Here is a 24,526-nt window from a genome sequence, read left to right as displayed (position 1 = left end):
GGTCGATCAGAGAGGAGCTGAGCTGAAACGTGGATACCGATGGTCCTTCGTGCATGACCCAGGATCATTAGCCTTGCGAATTAGGCAGCCCATAAAGCGGGATGCTCCATCGACTTGCAGCAGTATTGGGGTCACACACGCCCAGTTGTGTCACTATATGCGATGTAAGCCTTCGTGTCGAAGGAATGCATTCGTAAGAGGTCTGCCGGGTTAGTCACTCTATGAGGTATGCTGGACGCTGAAGCTGCATCGAGATGGTCTTGACAGTGCCGGCCAAGATTGCAGTCTATCGTGAAGTACCGATAGTTTGTGTTCTTGCTGTACCGTGATAAAATAGAGGTAGAGATCAGAAGTGGCAGGAGAGCTGAGCTGAAGCGACATTCAACGCCATGCCCAGAACGGCAATCCAACTCATGGAAGAACGCGGTTGTCGTTCCTTCCTTCTCGCATCCCTCAACAGCTTTTACACCTTCAGCCAATGCGATGATCACCGTATGGCATCTGACTTCGAATAGCTCTTGATGTCCAGCTCCAACGCGGCACGCCCTATCTGGAATGCCTTGATTCGAACGCACCACATTACCTCTCGTAAGAAAGTCGCCAAGTTGCGACAAGCGGCCGCGCACGAAGATGTCTTTGCACTGCTACGAAGCGGCAGTCCTCCTGGTGTGATGTACTGCGAAGGAGCAATGGGGAACGTCGAAAATTGGGTAGCAGCTGTACAGGTGCGTCAGCATGTCAGCGTGTCTGCGGCCGACTATGCCCGCAGTAAGGCTTTCCGTGGAGGCTGACCTGGACGCGTCCGTACTGCAGAGGTTACGATACAAGGACTTTCAGCTTGTTGCAAGGCCTGCAGCGATAGAAAGAGATGCGATGCATCCTTCTGGGTCGGACCACAGGACTGGACTGTATGAGACGGATTCGGTCAAGGACTTTGCAGTGCAGATGGACAACCGTGGTATACTTGCTTGGTGGAAGAAGGGTATGGGATATACTGGAAGTGAGGATCGTTTATGAGATATGGCATCAAGCCATGTGCAATACTTCTACGCAGAAATGCATTGAGCAATGGACTGGCAGCCTCCATCCGAAGCATCAGCCTTGTTGTCGAGCACTTCCAAAATCCTCCCGCCACTCTCTGGCCGGGTAGTAATGTCTCAGCTGCAGGCAAAAGAAATGTACATCGGATAGAATGTACACCGGATAAAAGGTCCGACTATTACCATCGATAGCTCTGTGCCCAGATGGCATCAGACTGGACCTCGAGCTCCATACCACGCCAGAATCACTTGGCCGCGACAAGTGACCACTGGATTTTCTGCAGTAATACTGGTTCTCCACATGACCCTGCACCGGACAGTGGATGGGAATATGCTCCGGTGCTTCGCCATAATCTTCTCTTACGGCTGTCTCTATAACTGAAGGTCCAAACTCGGACTCGACGGTCAGTCATTTGTTGACAAGCGACTCGAAATGCGGTCGAGGCGTCGAGGTGTCGAGGTTTGGGGGCACCTGAAGGTCCTTGTGAAACATGGGGAGTGTGCCAAGGGCTGATCTATATATTGAGCCAAAATTTCTGCTTACTCATCAAGTATTCCAATTTGGTTGCACAGTTCAACAGCTTGTAAGCGCACACGATTGCTGAGTTCATGGATCTGATGCTAACTATCTCCCAGCCTGGCGTCAGTGTGACCGTCATAAGAAGCTTCAAAACTGTGCACTGACCTTCTTCCAGGCAGCGGCACGTGCCCCACTATTGCATCGATTGTTTGAAATCCATTCTAACGGCCATCCAGGAAGCGCGGTTTGTAATTACCGGTCTTATCAACTTTGTTCTGTCACTGATATCATGCAGTCGGGGTGAGTAGTCGTTCGGCCACCAGTACGATGTAACAATTGGTTAACAACCTGGATAGCTCATAACACTCGATAACATCGTGGCGGGTTGACCCGAAGGCCCTTGGATCGAAACCAAGGGAAGCTATCTTTTTGGCGTTGTTTGGGACAATTTCCAGCCAATGTGGTCGACTCGCCAACATCTTCTGTCCATGTTAGTGCTTAGGTGAACTTTTTTTGGTGGGTGTTGGATGCAAATTTCGGGACAATGGTCATAGTTTTGGTGAGTGAGCTTTCACGTTCAACGACTCCGGCTTTCATGCCCACACTGAAAGCTCCCGATCATTGGACAAATGCATGTAGCCTACAATCGCTGCCATGAACGATGCTCAGATACACACACATCGAACAGTTGTACAGTTAATACTGCGCACGTTTGTCGCCAGTAGACAGTATTTTTATGGTCCCTGGCAAAGGTCCGTGTGGTGTTGCATGGCTGTCCTTTGCCTTACAGAGATTGAAGATGACACAGTATTACTGCGTGAAGTCCGAGCTCGATAGATGTTCTGCTTCATGTATCTCTCTCCTTTGACACAAGCCTGTATGCTACAGGATAGAGTGTGCCCACAACTTCTTCGGATCCCAGCAATCCATGCTTTCAAGTTACAGTCCACTTGGGCATCTCACGAATAGCAATGGTGATGTAGTAGAGACTCAATCACAAGCTGAGGCACAAAATCGAGCATGGCTGCTGGCGACTGACGTATGAGAGACGCGCTAACCGCTTTCAACAAGGCGGAATGGACCCTCTTCTCAGCAGATAGACAGAGAATTGTGGAAGTGCACATTGTTGAAATCGTCTTTGTACTTCTGACGCTACTTCTCTGCAGCAGGCTGCACAACGAGTCCATCCATACATAGTCGAGCGACGAGCATCTCAAGTTCGCCGTCTGTCTGCCCAACGGGTCAACTTTGAAGTTTCTTCGACCTTTGAACCCCACTACCTCACAGCCCACCACAAGAGGCCAATACTTTTTCACCTCCGGAATACCGCCTCTACATCACCTACAACAACACCGCAACCATGGTCTCCGCATCAAAGGCAGCACGTGAAGCCAAGAAGGCCGCGGCCGGCAAGGACAAGAAGACGGCTGCCAGCAAGGTCGCCTCCAAGAACGCATCCACCGCCGCCAGCGAGAACTCGTCTGTTAACGGCGACGACGAGCCACTCGAGGACGCCGACGGCGATGCGCTCCCGCAGAACACCGACAGCAAGCTGAGCGCAAAAGTTCAAAAGCTCAAACTCCAGGAAGACAAAGACGGTATCTCCGACCGTGTGACGACTGGTGTGCTGGCATCTCTCGAGCAGAGCCGCGACGTCAAGATCACATCCGCCTCGCTCGTGTTCCACGGCAAGGTTCTCTTCAACGATACTACACTCGAGGTCAACTACGGCCGACGATATGGTCTCCTTGGTGAGAACGGCTGCGGAAAGTCGACTCTCCTCAAGGCAATTGCCGCTCGCGAATTCCCATTCCCAGACCACATCGACATCTACCTACTCAACGAGGGCGCTGAGCCATCTGACACCGGCGCGCTCCAGTGGGTGGTGAACTCGGCAGAACGTGAGATGAAGAGATTGGAAGAGCTTGCAGAGACAATCCTTGAAGACGAAGGTCCAGACAGCCCGAAGCTCGAGGATATCTACGAGCGTCTCGACGGCATGGATCCATCTACATTCCACACCCGTGCTGGTCTCATTCTGACTGGTCTCGGCTTCAACAAGAAGACCATGGACAAGAAGACCAAGGACATGTCTGGTGGTTGGCGTATGCGTGTCGCCTTGGCCAAGGCTCTCTTCGTCAAGCCATCTCTTCTGCTCCTGGACGACCCGACAGCACATTTGGATCTGGAAGCCTGTGTGTGGCTGGAAGAGTACATGAAGAAGTGGGACCGCACTCTCATTCTGGTTTCACACTCTATGGACTTCTTGAACGGTGTCTGCACAAACATGATTGACATGCGTATGAAGGGTCTGATGTACTACGGTGGTAACTACGACTCGTACATGAAGACAAGGACAGAGCAGGAAGTCAACCAGCAAAAGGCATACGAGAAGCAGCAAGACGAGATCAAGCACATCAAAGAGTTCATCGCCAAGGCCGGTACCTACGCCAACTTGGTGCGTCAAGCCAAGTCTCGACAAAAGATCCTAGACAAGATGGAGGCAGATGGCTTCATCCAGCCAGTGCACCAGGACCGCATCTTCACATTCCGTTTCGCAGATGTCGAGAAGCTTCCTCCACCAGTGCTGTCCCTCGACAACGTCACATTCTCCTACTCCGGCAAGAAGGAGGACAACCTCTACGAGAACCTCGACTTCGGTGTCGACATGGACAGCAGAACCGCACTCGTCGGACCCAACGGTGTTGGAAAGTCTACACTGCTCCGCATCTTCACTGGCAAGCTGTCCCCTACCTCTGGATCCGTCTCCCGTCACACTCACTTGAAGCTCGGCATGTACAGCCAGCACTCTGCTGAGCAGCTCGACTTGACAAAGTCTGCTCTCGATTTCGTCCGCGACAAGTACCCCGCCATCTCACAAGACTACCAGTACTGGCGTCAACAGCTTGGTCGCTACGGTCTGTCTGGTGAGTCCCAGACTGCCGTCATGGGTACACTTTCCGAAGGCCAGAAGTCGCGTATTGTATTCGCACTGCTCGCAATTGAAAGTCCAAACATGCTCTTGCTCGACGAGCCTACCAACGGTCTCGATATCCCGACCATCGACTCGCTGGCAGACGCTATCAATGCATTCTCAGGAGGTGTTGTCGTCGTCTCTCACGACTTCAGGTAAGCACACATAACCACTCTTTGATACAACTTTCACTGACACTTTATAGACTGCTCGACAAGATTGCCAAGGACATCATGGTGTGCGAGAACAAGACGGTCACCAGGTGGAACGGCACCATCGGAGAATACAAGAAGAAGCTCCGGAACAAGATGACCTCGACCGGTGCAGTCTAAACGTGCCCTGTGAGAGTTTTGCTTAGCTGAATTAAGGTTCCTTTGTGTTTGCAGCATGCGGATAGAGCGCAAGCACGGCGATGAAATCGTTGCTACGTTGCACTGCATGACATGATGGACGAGGTAACTGCATTGGATGGATAGACGTTCGCGGCGTTTCGTGTCAGATAGATACCAAAAGACTGAAACTTCCTGAGCGATTGCACATACTGCGTCATGAGATGGCCGGCTCTCCTGTGACTTTCGTTTCGGTGATGTGGAAGGCCCACATACATGCTCCCTCATCCAAGAGCCTCGTCCTCGGAACTGCGAAGGGATGCTATAGAGACCCGGTCGCGAGGCTCCAAAGTATGCGAGGCCCGGGGCCTTCTCAGTTGGCCTCACAAACTTGCGGAGTCGATGGCTTCGGAAAACGCTCTACTGACGAGGGCTGTTCACGGCTCGATGACTCGCATCCCATCCCTGGATCCTCCAGCCTGGTCCTTGAAGCCGGACTCTTAGGGTTGTGGTGCCCGACTGGTATATTTCAATGTCCTTGGACGTTCAGCCCTTCATCGCCTCCCGCAGCAAAGGTCCGACCCTTTTCCTGCTCGCATCAAGGTTCTTCTGGTTCCAAAAGTACCGAGACTTGATCTCATCGTCCTTGCCCAAAGCCGAAGACTCCTTATCCTCCAGCTCTAGCTCTTCCTGACCACTCTTGGCGAAACGCTCAGCGGCTGCATTACCCTTCTCGCTCAGCGTCATGAGTAAGATCTCACGCTGAAAGTTGCCCCCCTCCTTGAATGCAGGCATGATAACGAAGAGATCGAGAGACTTGCTTTTGGCAAATGCTTTCAGCGAGCCTTGAAACTCCTTTCCCTTCTCAGTGAGGTACGAAATAGGCTGTACACAGCTGCTGATACCAAGTGTGAGATCGCCTTCTGTCCATTGCTTGTAGTCTTTCCGAAGGATGTCCTCTAGTGAAAGGCCATCCAGATTCGATTTGGCATCATCAATCTCCGTGAAGAACCTGTCTCTGTCGTAGTCCTTGCCGTACTTTCTCGAAATGTTGATCTTCGCCTCCAGGAATCTGAAAGCTTTCTTGTCATGCTCAGTGACTTTGTGCTCTGCTTTCAGATCGACTGTGTCGATCAAGATAGCTCCCAGAGCAATCTTCGCAGCTTGTGCATCCCATGTCGAAGTATAAGCATGGTCATCAACCAAAGTTTCGTTATTTTGCGGATGTGCGGCACCAACTGTCATTGCTGAATCCGAAATCTTCTGCCATGTGTCTCGCAAATGGTTGATCACCAGACTCTGACAACTACCAGTCTTGGTGATGATCCGTGGCTGGGCATCTTCGGACACAGTATGCTCATCATCATGATGATCGACAACGCCAATGACACGACTTCGATACAACTCGCCCAGCTTGCCTTGTAGTGAGTTGTGGTCTACCAACGTCCAGCTAGTCTTGTCTGCTGACAATGAATCTGTCCCAATATCGTCCAATGTGATGAGTTCGGAAGGCTTGATGTCGGCATGTTTGAGGAGTGCTGTAAGTTCTGGACGAAGCTGGAGGTCGGCTGCTGGTATGTTGGTGACTGGGATTACCAGACTTCCAGAACGCTTCACTTCGGGTCTTTCTGATAGAAGGTAGCCATATATCAAAGCACATGTGATGGAGTCCAGGTCGGCAGATTCATTACCGATGACGAAAGAGGTGTGGCTTTTCTCTATCAAGCATTTCTGTAAGTGCCGCCGCGCAGCTGATAGGTATGCTCGTATTGAGAGCCTAGACATTGTGGCGGATGTTGTTAGTGAAGGAAAGGAATCGATCGTGGGCTATGGCAGAAAGCAGGGTCATGCCCGACATTCTACCGGCGCGTGGGTTTTGTGGCGCGTGGTCAAAGCACACCTGCAGGCATCACTTGCCGCAGCAATGAATTATGGATTTTTGCATTTGCACCTCCGAACAACACTTGCTCACCGAACGTTGGAAATAACAGGAGTATCGATCGACGCACATACAACATTTAGACATCATGGCGGCCCATCCTGCTACTCGAGGAAAGCAGGCACTAGGAACCTCCGACTATGAGACTGCGATCAAGGAATATACTGCTGCCATCAAGGAATCACCAACCTCACCAGACTTCTACATCCAGAGATCAGTAGCGTATCAACGCGCAAAGAAGCCTGCCGAGGCTCTCGCAGACGCAGAACAGGGAGTTCTCAACGCCCAAAAGCGTGCTAAGAAGGAAGCCATCATCGAAGCACAATTCCGACGTGGAGTCGCTCTGTACGGACTCAAGAGATACGGTGATGCCGACTTCATCTTGCGCCGCGTGAAGCAAATGGATGGAAAGCACAAGTCGGTCGACATGTGGATCAACAAGATCGTCCTCGAATTGAAGTCAGTGCCAGCGGACGACGAACGCCGCAAGTGCACGATCACAGAGACACCTTCTGGATCTGCATCAAGAGCCGACCCAGCTCCACAGCCAGAAAGCTCTTCAAACAGCAAACCGACATCAGCTCCTGCACCTGCGCCGCAGCAGACACCTGCCGACAAGATCCGCTACGAATGGTATCAAAACACCGAGAACGTCTACTTCACCCTCCTCGCCAAGGGCGTCCCCAAGGAAAAGGCCAGCATCAAACTCCAAGAGCGGGCTCTCAACATCTCCTTTCCCCTCATCAACGGTTCCGACTACGAGCTAAGTCTGGAGCCACTCTTCGCATCAGTCCAGCCCGAGAAGTCCATAACCCGCGTCATGCCCTCAAAGGTCGAAGTCATCATGAGCAAAGCAACAGCCGGACAAAAGTGGCCCACCCTCGAAGGCACCGAGCCCATTCCCAGCAACACTTCAGACGAGAATGAAGCCATTGTTCACAATGCCATGACATCTGCCCTCTTCAGCGCCGCCGGCTCTATCGGTCCAGCATATCCGACCTCCTCCAAATCTGGCCCAAAGGATTGGGACAAGATTGCTCGTGAAGAGCGCAAGAAAGCTGCTCCCCAGACCAAAGACGGAGAAGAGGACAAGGACAAGGCAGGGACCGCCAAGGATGACGATTCTGACGATGAAGGTGGCGATGAATCTAACAAGTTCTTCAAGATGTTGTACAAGAATGCTTCACCTGACATGCAGCGTGCCATGATGAAGTCGTACACTGAGAGCGGTGGCACGAGTCTGTCCACTAATTGGGACGAGGTCAAGAAGGGGAAGGTGGAAGTCTGTCCGCCGGATGGGATGGAGGCGAAGAAGTGGGAGTCGTGAGGGACGACATCGAGTGGTTGAGGCCATACTGCGGCGAATCGGAAGGTTGATGCAGTAGTAAATCTTGTACTTTAGCCAGGCGTTGGGGCAGCATGAAAGCATGACAGCATGGAACGAAGCGAATAGCAACTTGTGTTACCAAGACAGCCAAGACGAATGAGTCCATTCTCAGATCTCAACCAGCTGTCATTGCCTGCCGTTATGATACTTTGATATGCCAATTCTCCACCAACAGCAGTATCTCCCAGACACCATCGCTAATGCCACTTTCGACGACCAGCGCCATCACATGCTATGCAATACACTCATGCCAATCTGAACCGATAGTAAATAGCCGGCCGCTCACGGCCTCAAGTCATAGGACAAACTCAAGTCCCCTCATAAGGCTGGGGCCCTTTTGCCTCAACTCTCTTCGCCGTCTCGTCGATCCTCCTCGCCATTCCTTTCATCGCCCGACTCGCTGAAGACCTCGCATAGTCCCTCAAGCGAATGCTGTCCGGCACCGGTGACCTGGAACCATCCCGTGATTTCGGATCAGATGTACCATCAATAGTTGCAGGGCTGAGCTGCGTAGTACTGGTCGGACTGGGATCCTCGTCGCTGATGCTAACGCCAGCAGAGGTCGAGCGTGTCGGACTATTCGCCGCACTCCGTTCAGCTTCCGCTACCGTCTCCCGAGCTTTATTACGTGCGTCCCGGACCAGAGCTGCCAGTCCACCGGTACGCACGCGTGCTTCAGCTCTCCTAGCGGTGGTGCCCGCGAAATCGATGGCGTGGTTGAGAGAAGATTGGATGACGTTAGGGTGTCTTCTGAGTTTCTCGATGTGTTCGACACGGCGGACGAGATGAATATTAGCCTCAGCACGTTCTGCCAGAATGCGGTTGATTTCCTCTTGATACGCCATTTCGTAAATGTCGTCATCCACGCCGCCAGGACTTTCGCTAATCATGAGCGCGTCAAAGGCACTATCACTCTCGGCATGGTCGGCGCCTGGTCCGATGTGTAGGAAGAGCCGGTCCTTCATAGGATCGTGTGCGTGACCCTTAGCGGCTTCGTCGACAGGGAATGTGCGTGCTCGTGCCGGCAGAGCATTAGGATGGGGACTGTCATCATCTTCACTCTCCAATCGGCTTAATGGTCGCCCTTTGCGCTCGTGGTCGTCTTGATTAGCGCCACCAGTACTATCCAGTGGGCTTGGTGCGCCAAGATGCAGCCTTTCGACTTCGGCCGTTCCTTTGGAGATCTCCTTACTGACATCCCTGTGGACACCTTCAGTGACAAGAGCAGTCTCGACAGGTCGCCGATCGGAGGTGTCTTGGCTCCTGCTCGATCCATGCATCTGATGTGGTGGCTGCATGAGTCGCGATTCGCGGCCAAAGATATTATCCATGAACTGCGGCCTTTTTCGTTGAAGCAACTTCTTGAAGCGCTTGACGGCTTTCATGACCACCATAAGATGTGCCATGTTCCCTGTGATCGCCTCGTTCATCTCAGCCTCGGTAGGTGGTTCGACCAGCGTTGCGCAGTTCTCTTCGGCTGGCATCATCGGGTCAACACCACCTTGTGTGACCCAAGGGTGTTCCTACTATTTGTTTAGTCACACCACATCGACCAGACACATCTCCCAACTTACTCTGAGTTCGTCCATGGTAATTCTCTTCTCCGGATCCTTCTCAAATATGCGATGCATGAGGTCGTCGAAATCCTTGTCCTCTTCGCCCTCAAGCTGGAGCTCTTCGGTCCGGATACTTTCGTACAACTCCATGATGCCAGACTTCTCGAACGGTATGCGGCCATACCGGAGACAGTACAGCGTCACACCCATGCTCCAGATATCAGCCGCGCGACCACTCACAGGCCCGTGCCGCACCACACACAGCTCGGGTGGCATGAAAGCGGGACTCCCAGCTGACTTGGCGGTGTGCATTTCTGACTCTTTCTCGAACATTTCACTTACTCCAAAATCGACAATCTTCAAAACATCGTCGTGCGTGACTAAGCAGTTGTCAGGCTTGATGTCGCGATGTATGATGCCCTGAGCATGCAAGTACTCAATGCCGAGAATCATGTCGCGGAACCAGCATCTACACGTCTCCGAGTTGTACGGCTCCGCTCGCTCTTCAAGACCAACATGCATCACCACACCCTTTTTGCACATCTCAAGCACCATGTAGAGCGAGTCTTCCTCGGGGTCGTCCAGCACTTCGATCAACGACACGACATTGTGGTGATCGAGCTTCTTCATGATCGCAATTTCCTCTTTGATCAGCTCAAGCGAGTTGTTGCTCTCCCCGTTGAGCTTGTCAGCCGACGACTGTCGATGTAAGGGCGAATTGAAACCTCGACCTGCGGCTGCAGCTAGATAGCCAGGTCGTCTGCCAGGCTGCTTCGGGTTACGAAGTAAGTTCGACTGCGCCCGCTTCCGTAGTCGGGACTTGGAGAACTCCTTGACCGCCTGCGTGTCCGACTGATCAGTACATGTCGCGCTGATCCGTGAAGGAAAGGGCAGTCAAGCGACGGCTCACATATTCGTTGCCATACTGGTCAGTGGCCAGATGCACTGCACCAAAGCTGCCTCGCCCGATCTCTTGCTTGATGATGTACTGGTTGATATGGTGGATCGCGCCGCCGTCATCGTCGCTGCTGCCGTAGTGCGATCGTGCATTGAGCGTCTCTTTCACACCCTTAGATCGTGAGGGCGCTCGGCGGTGGTGTCGCAGGGGGCTCTGGTATGCGGGTGCCGACCTTGAGAGACGATGGTGAGCAAAGTCTTGGTCCTGCTCCTCCATTCTGTCTGTGATATGAGTACGTACATGTGTCGGACTGGCAGCGGGTGGTGCCGCGGGCCATCGTGGGTCGGTGTAGCAACGTCGAGGTTGGTGCTGATGCCGTGATTGTCTGCAACGATACCAGGGAAGTCCCGGCGACGAGACGGAGGGACGGGATTGATGGACCTGGATTGGGTGTCTGTCGCGTCGTCGTCGGCCATGGCGCGGGGCAGATCAGGTGGGTAAGCAGAGAATGTTTCGAGTAGGGAGGGGAGGGTGATCACAGGTCAGGCATTTCTGGACAACAAGAGGCACGAGATGCAGTGAATGTTTTTACGCGTCTTATAAGTAAGGCTGATGCTAGCTGCCCTTCGTCCACGCCGGGCCAGACTGCGTGGTGGAAGGTGCAGGCATGGATAAGCAGACGACCACGGTCCACGGTACTGAGAGGTAGCATGTGCACGATATGCAGAACAAGGTGGGCCCCGCAGCGCTCGCCGAAGCTTGGCCCTGCATCTCAAAATTAGTGCTGTCGTTCACTCAGCCAATGCCGTTTTGCCCTCCCCATCAATCCTCCCCAACTATTACCGCACCGACAGGCATAGCACATGCCTACCCGCAGTGGCGTCGGTCCTTCCATATTGTCCTGCCGCTGCGCTAGGGGGTGAACAGAGCCATAGGGAGGCGATGAAGTGAAGGCGACACTGCTTCTCCGGCAACGACAGCGACCATGTCCGTCTACGCCTTCTACATCTTCGATCGCCATAGTACGCAGCCCTTCATCTGCCGTCCAGGATAATGTCGAGCTGACCAACTTCCCCAGCGGAGTGCATTTACACTAAACGATGGACACCGCAACCGCCGCTACAGGCCCAGAAGGCCTCATCAGCCCCTAACGGTCACCTCTCCACTGCCACGCGGCGGGCCATGAAAGCTGAAGACGATGCGAAACTCATCTTCGGCACAATCTTCTCACTCCGCCGCATGTGCCGACAGCTTGGCGGTGAAGATGATCAGTTCCTTTCCTACCGCACAGGAGAGTACAAGATGCACTACTTCGAAACTCCGACTCAGCTCAAGCTCGTCATGCTGACCGACACTCGCGTTGGGAACATGCGCACTGTGCTGCATCAAATCTGGGCGACGCTGTACGTCGAGTTTGTTGTCAAGAGTCCATTGGCCGGAGTTGAGCATCCAAAGGGTGCGGGCGTGGCGAATGAGCTGTTCGAGGGTGGTCTGGAGACATTCATCGCCTCGATCTTCCATCCGCAACAATGATCTGAATCGCGTGGATCGTAAGCGACATAACGTGGTACTATATCAGCCCGCCAACCGGACGAGGCTCTCGCATCTGCAGCAGACTGTCACGACATATTTTTTGCAACCACATATCCCGGACAGCACTCCAGGGACGGAGGAAGGTCCGAAGCTTGACTTGCTTGTCATCTTCATCGCAGGGAGCGGCGACGAGCATCGACAAACGAAAGTCGATAACTAGACATACTCTTGCGCTGATCATGCATCAGTACATTGCGATGCCGTTCAATGGTAGCACGGTAGAGTCACAGCTTGGCACAACATATGAGGTCCATTCGAGATGCCACCGAAAGGCGTCTCCTGGTACGGACTCGGAGGTTTAGAATAGCGACATCCATGATCAGGATGTCGAAGATATTCTGCTATGATGAAACGAGCTATGCGGCACTCTGCCCAGTGGTGATACAGCAATGGAGTTCCGTAATAGCAATGCTTCGCCCAGCTTTATTCCCGCCAATCGTCCGTGCCCGTGGATCTCACCTCGAGTCGCGTCGCGTGCCACAGCTCTCACCTCTTCATCCATCCCACCATCCATTACCGCATTACCTCGATCAACTCTCTCACTTCTGCTTCCTCTTCAAGAACTCCTCCTTCAGCCTCAAGAACTCCGTGATCGACTCTTCCCCACCCCACTTGGCCTCCTGGCCCGTAATCCTCGCTTGCTTCACGAACTTCTCGACTCTTGCCAGATACCCTGGCGCCGACTCCGTCAGATCTTCGTTCGTAACGTCCTTTGCATTACGCTCTTCAATTAGAGTCTTGACCCAATGCACGATGTTCGAGCATCGTAACACGTGGCCGCCGAAAGCAAGAGTGTTGCCTCCATCAGGCAGTCGGAACACAAAGTGGACGGTACCGGCTGGAAAATACACCGTCTGGCCAGGCTTCAAGATGACATAGCGCCACCGGCCACCCCGGAAGATGTCTGGGTTCCTGCGCCAAGCAGCTCTCTCTTCGTCAGTTGGGAATGATAGCCATCCATACCCGACCAATCCTTGGTTGATGGTAATATAAGTGCTATAGCCGTGAGAGTCTTGGTGCGGCTCAGTAAGGGCACCAGCTTGCGCGAGCAATGCCCACTTCTCGACCTCTTTGTATCCTGGGAGATATGCCCGGCGCCTAGCCTCTGGTTTGTCCTGGGTATCGGGAATCTTGAGCTTGGTCAAGAGTCGGCAGTCTTCAGTGTTGAGGAATGAGGGTTTCAAACCATCATCTGAGTGTGTCGCGAGCTCGAGACAGTTCCATGGCTTGTCGGACAGAGGGCCTGCGAGGCGCGATTTCACTTGTCGCATCTTCACCTGCCGGGCGATTTGGGCTTTCTTGGTAGGCTTGATCTCAGGATCCTGGATCCAGACCATTGTGTCGTCATCGTAGTACTCATCGCAGAACTGCGAGACGGTCTGCAATGGTAGTGCTTGCTGGCCCTCGGTAAAAATGGGCCCGTTGAAGAACTTGCCAGACGCCACGATGTCGGTTGCTTCTTCTCTTGTCAGGAACAGCCCCTCATCAGCGGTGGGATAGCTGGCGAGATTGAGCAGATCGTTGATGCGCGCTGCCTGTCGCCTGCCCATGTCGGCTTTCCTGGCCTTCCCTCGTACCTCAAGAACTTCTTGAAGCTGCGCAACGTATCGACGATCGCCTTCGACGTCCCGAATCGGCCGTATACTGGTATCCGATTGTGCTGGTACTGACTCCCAAGCTTGCTGTGGCACTTGCGACTTTCGCTCATCAGCGTCCACTGGATGCGTTGCACGACGAGCGCGAGTACTTGCTGCAGTGCTGGACAATCTTTGGCGTTTCTCCTTGGGGCTGCCAAATTCAGGCGCAGCTCGCTTTGTCGTCTCAGTGGAGGCTGCACTTGACGAAGAAGCACATTCAGCGGGCTTCTTACTGTCCGCAGATCGCAATGCTCGTGGGGTGATGGGTTGTCGATATGCCTTCGTGGCCGCTCTTTTCTGGTTCCTCTCACGGCCGTACAGACCTGCCGCGAGGGCAGTACCATTTGCTGCAGGTTCTGGCGTTTGCGACAATGGCGGAGCCTTACTCCGCGTTTGAGCGGGCATGCTCCCATCCCGTGGCGTAGCGGCTTCTTCGACCGTAGAGATTGTCTCAGGCGAGGTGCCATCCAGGCTGCTTGTTGTCGTCGTGGCCTCCTCTTGGAACTTCACGGCAGCTGGTGCCTCGTCCGTTGGGTTGTGTTGAGCACTTTGGGAGTCGTGCTCCACTCGCGCATCTCCGCTCACTTCGGGTGTGTGCATCGACCCGAAAGTACCTGCTGTTACGGGTGGCTGCGTGTTGGCCGTGATCCTGGGCCTTATTGCATCGCCGTTTGTGGCTGGAAGGAAAGTGCTGCTGGGGCTATACACTGAAGATGTGAATGTCTCAGTTGGCCTTGCGTAGGTTCCGTGAAGTGAGTTGCATACAACGCCTCGAGTTGGCGCAAACCATGGGTTTGCGACCGTGCTGCAGTCCGACTCTTCACCTTGCGGGACGACACTGGGAATCAGGCGCGTCACCTGCGGCGGACAGCCATGCAACGATTCTGTTGTCGGGAAACTCTGGGTTTCGACAGAAGAACCATCTTCCAAGCCGACCGGTAAGGTGATCACGACTTCGGCGGGAAGTTCTGGTGCTACGACACGAGCAATGTCCATTCTCTCGACACTTTCGCTATGGCCCAGGCTGTCATGTGAGGCTGCTGCATGTTCAAGCAGTCTTGGTGCCTGTGGGATCTGGTGATCCGGAACCTTCCCATTCGCAGAGAGAAGGCTGTCAACCGGACTGTTGCGTGCCTCCTTCGCGGCGGTATGGGCGTCGTCGTAGTTCCAGGCAGATGCTTGGTGTGGATGCAAGGAATCGTTGCCGCTGGGTTTCTGCATAGAAAGTGCATCAGTATGAGCCGCCTGGTGAACTGGCTCCATAGCGGCTGGCGACAGTGCGTGTGTGATAATTGGCGTGCGAAGGATTTCCATCGTTCGCACAGTCGGTTGTTAAAGATGGCAGACAGTGAGTACCATGGCGCGTGTTGGAAAGGCTACCAGGAAAGACGGGCAGCGCTACCTTTCGACAATGCTTTGTGAAAGCGCTCCGGAAGCGGCAACTGCGTTTGTGGTAAGTCGCATTCCTGCTGATGCACACTTGCAGGCTCTTTGTTCCCCACGCGACACTCTCAGCAGCGACTGGCCGCGTTCCTGCGATTGATGCCACATTGTTTGCAGGACGGGAAGTGTCCACAATGGATTGGTGGCCATGTTCTACAAAGTGAAGGTGCTGCGGGTGCATGCGTGGTAGAGCGACCGACAGCTTGGAGCCGACCCATTGCGCTGGGACCATTTGTTCGTCGATCCTGCCATTTTCGGCTACCATGTGCCGAGGAAGCGACGGTACATACCAACGACGACTTCTCAGTCTCCGTTGTCTCGGTGTTACCATGTGCTTCTTCCCCATCGCTGCTGTTTCTGAATTGCCGGCAATACATTGACCTCATCGAAAAGCTGGGCATTGCCTGTTCCTGCTTGATCCAGTACACACGCTTCTCTTGCTGCGCTATTCCTGATATCCGTGAGAAGCATGTCAATGAGTAGATATGGAACGGCGAGCATGCCACAAATCTTGAGAAAGCCCTTTGACTGATACGATAGATCCCTTGTGACACTCCCATTCTCTGCCGACCGAACAAACGTTTGGGCTCGTCGAACGTCCTTCACCTGCATAGCACAGTCTAGCATGATTGAGAAATACTGATCTCAGATATTGGCTCTCCTCCCGACCGACTCTATCCAAGATGCGTGTAGTCACGTACCTGGACTATTATGCACTATCGATGGCCCTCGGGCACTGCTCATGCTGCCAAGAGGAACACCGAAGCATGCAGCCTTCAGTGAATGTGCTTACCAGCTGCTTGTAGATACAAGGTTGGGAGTCAAAATTTGCAAAATGTAGCACCAACTGGTGACACCTCAAGTAACAAAGTCAGGCAAACTGCAAAGAGAAGACATCCTCGAAAATGCATATACTCCTGCCAGGACGAGGCAGGTTCAGCGTGCCTACTTCCGACCCTGACCACCCGGCTCAGCTAACGCCTTCTCATCCGGCGCAATGACAGCAGTCCACCCAACATAGATCTGACCTGTCGAGCGAACGTCTTGCGCTAGAATCAGCTCCTTCATACTCGGTGAGTTGCTCAAGGACGGCTGAGGTGTAGCACTAATGATCATGCAGTCACTACCTCGTGACGGCGAACGTTGTGCAATTGCAGAGCTCCCAGCACGACCTCCCATCTATCCACGATGTTCCAGCTCTGAGGTAGGAATCTCTTCAGATCCAAGAATCGTCGAGGAAGGTGGAAATGTCGCTCAAGGCCCGGGAAGCAGCACCATCAGACGACGCGACTACGGGGCTGTCGTGTGTTGCACCTTAATGTACATCCTGGGATGGGTCGTGCTCTTTGTTGCTGGACACTATATGTTGCTTGGTCAGACGTATAGAGGCAACTCCTGATGTCGAAGCTGTACGAAGGAGAATGCTGCCGAGACCAAGTCGACTGCTACGATGCGAAATTGCTACAAACGCAGCGCGAATTACAAGACCTCGGATTTGGATTGCTAGCAGAGGTCACATGGCTGACTTGGGACGCTGTCCTCAGGCCGTTGACCTCAAAGATTATCTCTTCCCGAGTATTAATGTCACCGAATGCGCCACACTTGTGAGCCTACAGATCTTCTCCAGCTCAAAGCCATACCAACTTCCCGTCGAAGACATTCAAGATGACCATGTCTACCACAACAGAAGTACGCCCTGTGAGGCGCGCTCCCGTATACACTGTACGTCACACATCACATACTGTCGATCAGGTGCTGACCACCCGGCAGTCACTTCCTCGAGATGGCGAAAGGAACGTGACAGCAGAATTGACGGTCCCGCCTCCGGTCTACACAAGGAAAGCCCGAACCAGACCCTCGCGCTCCACGGAGCCTCGCGTAGTCGAAGCCGCCAGAAGAAGCAACGACCAGGAACCGCCACGAGTCTCGGTAAGAAAGCGCAGAATTTTGTGCGTAGTCGGTACTGCATTATTAGCAGGCACTTGTCTCTTTGGATACGTTGGGTTCGCTGCCCTGGCGTGATGGCCTGAGACCTGTACGTGAGCATAATATCCAAGCGTTATGCTATCTTGAGACCAGAATAAGGGATGGCGACGCAGCAACGATGGAAATCTCGGCGCAGACTGTCAGATTCAGTGTGGCATACTTTGCTGGGCTTATGAGCTTGGCGCGGCTATCCTCAATGTAGGGCCTTGGAAATATCGAGCTACTCTGGAGCTGCGTAATTCTCTTGTGAAAGTTCTTCTCATTCTCAGAGGGTACCAAAACTCAAGCTTCTCTACACATTACACGATGTAGGACCACACATGCCAACCACTCCCAAGACACATCCTCGGACCGTGTACCATCTTATACTGTACGTATCACAGATAATCTCAGAATACTGAATTATCTAACATGCAAGCAGTCTGTCTCTGGTGACACCTAACATCCCGGCGGGAATCTTGGCACCACGACCGGCCTATACAAGAGAACCATAACCCCAGTGTGCGCACAAAAGAACAAGCCAAGCACAGTCAACTACCCTGACTGCCATGGACCTTCGAGTACTGGAAGAAGCACGAGTTGTTGTCCGTGCAAGCATCCAGAAAGCGGCGGAAATCTCTCCACTCAAGAAGATTCTGATGATTGTCTTCGCACTCACAGTGCTGGTATCGTGCGTAATCACAATCGTGTGCAGCGTGTGGGAATATCGGCGTCTGACGTCCGAGTCTCCATAACGGCTCGGCGATCAGATCATGCATATTGAAATTCGGGACGACCAGGAGCCACGAGACTACGATGTGATGACGGTCAAGGGAGGAACAGCTTGTGAGAGAGTCACGAGATCAGCTTGGTGGCGCTTGACAGCTTCGGTCATGACTCCAAATTTTGAGTCTGAAGACCTAGACTTGGCATAGGATGCACGCGGAATGAGTGTCAGGTGGGATTTCTTTGCAGAGGCAAGGTGGCTGGTGATTGGCAGGAGCAAACGCAAACTCTAGGTAACGCTCAATGCAATGGTAATGTTAGCTCACATGTTTGGCTTGGCGTGGGGTCTAGCTTTTGGTAGGGCTGCGGAGGTCAAAGTCTTGACCCATATCCTCACCCCAGCAACTTGTGTATATATACTAGGTCTTCATTCAGATCTGAGCCGATATAATTCAGGAGCTAGGGCATACTTTGGAAATGGTACTACTCCTTGGTGCAATGGCCAATTCTGCACGGACGCAAATCTTAGGTCGCGCCCCATCCTATTTTGTATGTTACCCAGACTGCATGGTCGCACGTATACTGGCTTGATCACCAGGCACTACCTCGCGCCGGTGAGCAAAGTACGACCGCAGAACTGCCAGCCCCACCGCCTGCATACGTCAAGGATCCTCTAACACAGCCAGTCTCGGCTTGGCACCTCACCTCAGCATTGGTCCGGGAACCAGCTTTCTGGAATGAGGACGTATGCAAGGGCAGCAGAAGAGTAAAGTGCTTCTCTCAGTTTGGAGTGTATGGTCGTGAGGGTTTGCAGCACGGTCTCGGAAGAGAACCAAGGCAATCAATGCTATTGAACTTGCCGTACTGCATGCTCTGGCTCATGCCCTCAGACTGGCAGCCGGGAGCTGTGCTCTTCCTTCGGAATAAGGGACAGTGCCACAAAATGACCTGGGCAACACGACAGAAACCCGACAACGTTCGGGCAAACTTAGTTGCGACAGGCACAACGGGCTCACATGTTTAGCTTGGCGCGAGATCAAACTTGATAGGGCCCAGCTTACCTGCGTTGTTATTCAACATCGAATTAGCAAGCTCACATAACTTGTCAATTCTCCACCAATGTGAACCTGAGGAAGAACACTGTATCACAAAGTCTCGTACGCTCCGAACATCGTAGCTCTCTTTACAAAAAGGATGACCGTAAATTCTCTGCAAGTGCTCAAGGGCAGGCGGTAGGTGACCGGCAAAAGACTGCGGGAAATTGTGTGTAAAGCCCAATGCGAAGACCATGATAGCTCACATGTTTGGCTTGGCGTGGGGGCTCACTTAGCAGGGCTGCAGGACAAAAACTCTTGACCTTTTATGCTCAACCTAGCAAATATCATACATGAGTCGAGTTCCCACTCAAGCTTGAACCGACGGAACCGATCATCAAGTATAACACAACCCGAGGAAGGTGTTCATGATAATTGGAGCGATGAGTACTACTCAGGAGCCACACCCTCTAGGCCGTGTTCCCTCCTACTCAGTATGTCCACGATCGATGAACTTGCATGCCATACTAACATCTCTTGACAGTCAGTTGCCGGCGCTGACGAACGCAGCATCGTCTCAGAACTTGCCGCAGCGCCTCCCGCCTACCAAAGTACTGCACAACATGGGAGTGCTCCCCCAGCCACGCCAACAGTTCAGGGAAACGCACAGTCCGTACCGAGCCGCCCCCGCCGTCGACGCAGGCGCAAATGTACCATATCTATGTTATGCATCTGCATGATCTTTTCGGTACTTGTGATATGCGCAGCCGGAGCAGGGATTCTGTACGCCATCGTAGCGGGAACAATGGGCGATCAATGCAAATGGGGCCACTCCGGTGTTCGTCTCCAGGAGTGCGGATTCGCGCCTGATGGACCTGTCTGTGGGGTAGAGACGGCGGAAATTGATCCATATCCTGGGGAAATCATCTCGACTGAGTACGTCAGGCTGGACAGAGTGACGGCGATGAACGAGACGACAAAGAGGTCGGTATGGGAGGGATCGGAGCAAAGATTTGGCTGTGAGAAGTTAATTCTGTCCAAGCACGATGGTCGTGGAGGGTCAGCCTATGGCTGGAAATGTCAGAGAGTGGAATGCCTGGACGCCCAGTGCCAAGAGATCAAGCCAAAGTGTAAATGATTCTAGGAAAGTAGCGGACAAGGAGTTCCATATATTCAACGACCCAGCTCATGATTATGCCTAAGCAGGCAAAGGAAACACAGCCGGACTCTTCCTCCCATCCTTACCCACAGCCCTCACGCCAAACTGGTAGTTATCCTTACTTAGCGGCACTCTGACGCTAGACCCATCCACAGCCAACTGATGCGTCCACTGCAAGGCACCGCTAGACCTCCACACCAGCTCATGACTCGCAGTCAATGTATCGTTCGAAGCGTTCCACGAGAACAGACTATCATTCGAGCTCAGGTCAAGTGGCTCATCCAGACTACTCGCTCCGGACCCTATCTCAGTAATGATCGTAACGTTCGTAGGTGCAGCAGGTGCATTGGCAGCAGACCACATGCTCGCGAGATTCACCTTCGCAACACGAGCGGTGTAGTCAAAGTCCACATATTCAATCAAATCACCATATTGATGACCATCTTGCACGCGCGGGTCCTGATGTTGATGTGTAAAGTCCTCGAGTGCTTCTGTGAAGCGGTCTGGACGATAGATGAGTTTTACTTGCATGCCGACATACTTCGCTGCGCCTGCCGCTATCTCTGCGATGTAGCGGCCGAGATTCTGAGCTGGGGAATCGTTCCATCCGCCGATCCTGGCGATCGATCGTTGGAGCGTGGAGGTCGATGCGTTAGGGTAGAAGATGCTAGCACCGAAGAGGCGGATAGTGTAGTCGTTGATCGGAGCGAAGGGCTGGCCTTTGCGCGTTCCCACAATGTCGTTGTTCCAATTGCCTGCCACATTGAGGTTGGCCTGCTTGAGAGTCTTGGCTAGATTGGCCGAACCATAGAGACCCTGTTCCTCGCCAGCTACGGCGGCGAAGATCATAGTGGCTTTGGGCTTCTTAGTTGCGCAGATGCGTGCCATTTCCATCACGACTGCAACACTGCTAGCATCATCATCGGCGCCAGGAGCATAGCTTTCGTAGTCAAGAGCATCTAAAGCTCGGCTGTCGTAGTGTCCTGTCACAACGTAGAGTCGGTTGGAGTCATCTGTACCATCGATCTGCGCTACCACATTGGTGATGTTGACCGGAAAGAGGATACGGCTACCGTCGACGTCTTGGATGTAGCTGTTGAAGTACACTTTCGTTCGGCCTTCGGATGGCTCGGCCGATGCCTGCATTTCCTTGTAGATCCAGTCTCGTGCTGCGCCAATTCCGCGTGTAGTGGAGTTTTGCGTGGATAGCGTATGTCGTGTATGGAAGCTGACAAGTTTGTTGATGATGTTTTCAACTCGATCCTCGGCCACGTCTTTGATCATGGACTGCAATTCCTCGTCGGGTTGCTGAGGACACGCGTGAGAGAGCGGCGAGATTGGGAACGACGACACTCATCATGATCAGCTTTGCTGTCCCGCGTGCGGATCTTCATCGCCGGACTGAAGTTGGTACTGTACTGTATTTCATACTGTTGATGTTGAAGTCAGCAAGCAGGGGGTTCCTGTCCCGCGGATCGAAGCCTGTCTGACGGGTGTTTCTCTTTCATCAGCCCGCGTCTCTTCTCGCTTGGTTACATGTAAGCTACTTCGCCTCACGCGACGACGACACTGCCAGGACATCAGCTGTGCTGTCGCCTGGGACATACAGTATTACGTGGACATGCGGTAGGACTTGACCTGCACGCCCACAGCCGGCGCGCTTTGTGCAAACATGTCTCTACCAGCAGACGCTGCCGCGGCGATACCCGACGTCACGACCAGCTTCGTCTTCAACAAGGGCAGCTCCAAGGACGGCACCGGCGGCTGGTCGAGTCTGATCGGAGTCGTCACAGCGATATGTGGCAACATCCTCATCTCATTTGCCTTGAATACGCAACGATATGCCCATCTACGATTAAGCAGGGATCAGGAAGCACAGGAGCAAGAGAAGAGGCGGGCAAAGAAGCGGAAAGCGACGAACCGCGGCTATGGCACAGAGGAACAGATAGCAGAGGCACGAGCACAACGAAATGGGAGACCTGCGCGAGATGCCTATACTCTGCAACAGCCAGACGAAAGTGCCGAGACACAACCTCTGATCCCGAGACTGCACTCGAAGCATTCCGATAGTCCTGCAGCGCCTGTTGATGATGAGGACAACGGCCAGCATCACGCAAAGAGCAAGTCATATCTGAAGTCGCCCATCTGGTGGCTTGGGATAACTCTCATGACATTGGGCGAGACGGGCAACTTTCTAGCATATGGCTTCGCGCCTGCATCGATTGTGTCACCACTGGGCGTCGTGGCCCTCATATCGAATTGCATCATTGCACCGCTGCTGCTTGGAGAGAAGTTTCGTTGGAGAGACGCTCTGGGTGTGCTTATTGCAACCGGAGGATGCGTGGTAGTAGTGCTGAGTGCGAGCGACAGCAACCCAAAGCTCAGTCCGGATAAGATTTGGCGGCTGGTGACAGCCTGGGAGTTTGAGACATACCTTGGCATCACCATCTTCCTAATAGTCGTGCTCATGGCTGCTAGTAACAAGTACGGGCACAAGTCCATCTTGATCGATCTGGGACTGGTCGGTCTATTCGGAGGCTATACGGCGCTGTCAACGAAAGGTGTTGCGTCGCTGCTAACTTACACCATCTGGAGAGTTGTCACTTTCCCGATCACATACCTCCTTCTGGCCGTATTGATCTTCACAGCAGTCATGCAAATCAAGTACGTCAACCGGGCACTGCAGAATTTCAACTCCACCATGGTCATTCCAACACAGTTTGTACTGTTCACACTCTCCGTTATTATCGGAAGTGCTATCCTATATCGCGACTTTGAACGCGAGCAGACCGAGGATGCCATCAAGTTCGTGTCTGGTTGCGCGCTCACATTCTTCGGGGTGTGGTGTATCACCTCCGGACGCAAGACGAATGAAGGCGAAGACCAGGAGGGCGAGGACGAAGAAGATGCTATCAGCCTGGTCGACGAGGAGCGTACTATGCCCGAGATTCGTGAGATCAATGGCGATCGTTCAAGCAGACAAGCATCTTTTGCGACAGGCTCGGCGACAGGGTCCCTCTCCAGACGATACTCGTTGCCCCGGTATCACGAACATACCGCAGTCGTTGGTTCGCTTCCACGACCAGAGATCAGAACATCAGATACGGATGTAGCAACACAGTCGACGCCTTCCGTGCCACTGGACCTGGATGCTAAGCCATTGACGGACGAACTGGCAGATGTACCAAAAGGCACATCAAGCGCAGTCCACACTGCAGATGCGGCGCCTCTCTACAGCCATGCAAGCAAGGACCCTCAAAAGAAGCCGCCCATGCACGCAACGACCTCGGAGCCCGCCGTGCCGAGAACACCCAACTTCTCGTCTTCCCTCCGACCAACTACGCCTTTGAGTAGAACACCTTCCACACCAATGGGACCAGCAGGCCACAGCCCAGTAAGGGACTCGCCCGAGCGCAACGCTCAGCTACTCAACCCGAATAGTGCGCGCAAGCTCATCAGCAGACAATCCCTCGTCGGCCTCATGCCCGGACCTCTAACAAGCCCACTAAGTGGCTCGCTAGCCGCTATCGTCGCAGACGAAGTTCGCCGCGGCCTGGACAGATCACCAATCGGTAGCCTCCGACGGCGTAAGACCCCCACAGCCGGTCAGCGACCTACAGACCTCTACAAGCCTGGTGCAGGCAGCACATTGAAGCGCCATTCCATCGCCAGTGGGTCGATAGATTTTGATTCCGAGGAAGCAGCACAGCTCAGACAAGCAGCTGGCAGTCCACCCGATGGCAGGACGCGGAGCTTGAGTGCGACGATCAGCGAAGCTTTTGGGAATGGATCTAGCTCGAGTAAAAGGCATAGACCCCTGGGCGTGCAAGAACAACGGCGGCAGAGGAGTCATGAGAGTGCTGTTGAGGAAGTGTCGGCGAGTCAGGAACTTGATCACGGGAAACCTCGATGATTGATCTGACGGGCGACGCGCTCAGATTTGTTGCTGGATGTCTAGAACGTGACGGCCACAAGATGATGAGGCGCAGGCTGCAGAGAATTGCGAATTGTTCAGAAATATTGGTGTGGACAGGACGTATTGTTTACGAAGGAACGAACCACACATCTCGATAGACCAGGAGAGAAGAGACGCTTGTGTAAGAAGAAACGAAATTGGGAGAGCAACACCTGTGGGATGCTTTGGACGATGACGATAATGTCGATACTCAATCATGCTCATACCTATGTACAGTCTAAACCACGAACCCCAGAATTCTACCCAATCCAATGCAAAACGAACTCAATCTCCATGGTATCATCAATGCACTCCCATAATTGTCCTCGCTCTGTCCTTGCAATGGAGCCGACGCACAAGACCCCTCCCGC

At 53.3% G+C, this 24,526-nt stretch overlaps 9 protein-coding genes across 9 annotated transcripts; 5 read left to right on the top strand and 4 right to left on the bottom strand.

Annotated features, from left to right (window-relative positions):
* Window positions 1-521: 521 nt before the first annotated feature.
* Window positions 522-1,017, top strand: CLAFUR5_07029 (uncharacterized protein; the record flags this gene model as incomplete). The annotated part of the gene is made up of 2 exons (XM_047906177.1): window positions 522-725; window positions 814-1,017. 2 exons carry the CDS (start codon window positions 522-524, stop codon window positions 1,015-1,017), a joined length of 408 nt encoding a protein of 135 aa, XP_047762933.1.
* Window positions 1,018-2,920: 1,903 nt separating this feature from the next.
* On the top strand, window positions 2,921-4,866 carry CLAFUR5_07028 (ABC transporter ATP-binding protein ARB1; the record flags this gene model as incomplete). Its single annotated transcript, XM_047906176.1, has 2 exons — window positions 2,921-4,689; window positions 4,740-4,866. The coding sequence occupies 2 exons, from the start codon at window positions 2,921-2,923 to the stop codon at window positions 4,864-4,866; spliced, it is 1,896 nt and encodes a 631-aa protein (XP_047763396.1).
* Window positions 4,867-5,409: 543 nt separating this feature from the next.
* Window positions 5,410-6,648, bottom strand: CLAFUR5_07027 (Putative exopolyphosphatase; the record flags this gene model as incomplete). Its single annotated transcript, XM_047906175.1, has 1 exon — window positions 5,410-6,648. The coding sequence occupies one exon, from the start codon at window positions 6,646-6,648 to the stop codon at window positions 5,410-5,412; it is 1,239 nt and encodes a 412-aa protein (XP_047763493.1).
* Window positions 6,649-6,890: 242 nt separating this feature from the next.
* On the top strand, window positions 6,891-8,129 carry CLAFUR5_07026 (uncharacterized protein; the record flags this gene model as incomplete). The annotated part of the gene is made up of 1 exon (XM_047906174.1): window positions 6,891-8,129. One exon carries the CDS (start codon window positions 6,891-6,893, stop codon window positions 8,127-8,129), a length of 1,239 nt encoding a protein of 412 aa, XP_047763494.1.
* Window positions 8,130-8,497: 368 nt separating this feature from the next.
* On the bottom strand, window positions 8,498-11,119 carry CLAFUR5_07025 (Calcium/calmodulin-dependent protein kinase kinase cmkC; the record flags this gene model as incomplete). The annotated part of the gene is made up of 4 exons (XM_047906173.1): window positions 8,498-9,712; window positions 9,764-10,585; window positions 10,656-10,875; window positions 10,944-11,119. 4 exons carry the CDS (start codon window positions 11,117-11,119, stop codon window positions 8,498-8,500), a joined length of 2,433 nt encoding a protein of 810 aa, XP_047763490.1.
* A 509-nt stretch (window positions 11,120-11,628) lies between these two features.
* On the top strand, window positions 11,629-12,176 carry CLAFUR5_07024 (Transport protein particle subunit bet5; the record flags this gene model as incomplete). Its single annotated transcript, XM_047906172.1, has 2 exons — window positions 11,629-11,665; window positions 11,722-12,176. 2 exons carry the CDS (start codon window positions 11,629-11,631, stop codon window positions 12,174-12,176), a joined length of 492 nt encoding a protein of 163 aa, XP_047763492.1.
* Window positions 12,177-12,775: 599 nt separating this feature from the next.
* CLAFUR5_07023 (uncharacterized protein) lies at window positions 12,776-15,136 on the bottom strand (the record flags this gene model as incomplete). Its single annotated transcript, XM_047906171.1, has 1 exon — window positions 12,776-15,136. The coding sequence occupies one exon, from the start codon at window positions 15,134-15,136 to the stop codon at window positions 12,776-12,778; it is 2,361 nt and encodes a 786-aa protein (XP_047762941.1).
* Window positions 15,137-20,239: 5,103 nt separating this feature from the next.
* CLAFUR5_07022 (putative zinc metalloprotease) lies at window positions 20,240-21,484 on the bottom strand (the record flags this gene model as incomplete). The annotated part of the gene is made up of 1 exon (XM_047906170.1): window positions 20,240-21,484. The coding sequence occupies one exon, from the start codon at window positions 21,482-21,484 to the stop codon at window positions 20,240-20,242; it is 1,245 nt and encodes a 414-aa protein (XP_047762942.1).
* Window positions 21,485-21,872: 388 nt separating this feature from the next.
* Window positions 21,873-24,113, top strand: CLAFUR5_07021 (NIPA-like protein 2; the record flags this gene model as incomplete). The annotated part of the gene is made up of 1 exon (XM_047906169.1): window positions 21,873-24,113. The coding sequence occupies one exon, from the start codon at window positions 21,873-21,875 to the stop codon at window positions 24,111-24,113; it is 2,241 nt and encodes a 746-aa protein (XP_047763495.1).
* Between the last annotated feature and the right edge of the window lie 413 nt (window positions 24,114-24,526).

This window comes from Fulvia fulva, chromosome 6 (assembly GCF_020509005.1).
Source record: "Fulvia fulva chromosome 6, complete sequence".
In the NCBI taxonomy this organism is placed as follows: domain Eukaryota; kingdom Fungi; phylum Ascomycota; class Dothideomycetes; order Mycosphaerellales; family Mycosphaerellaceae; genus Fulvia; species Fulvia fulva.
Note: the sequence above shows the minus strand (reverse complement) of the source record. Positions and strands in the feature narration are given on the sequence as shown.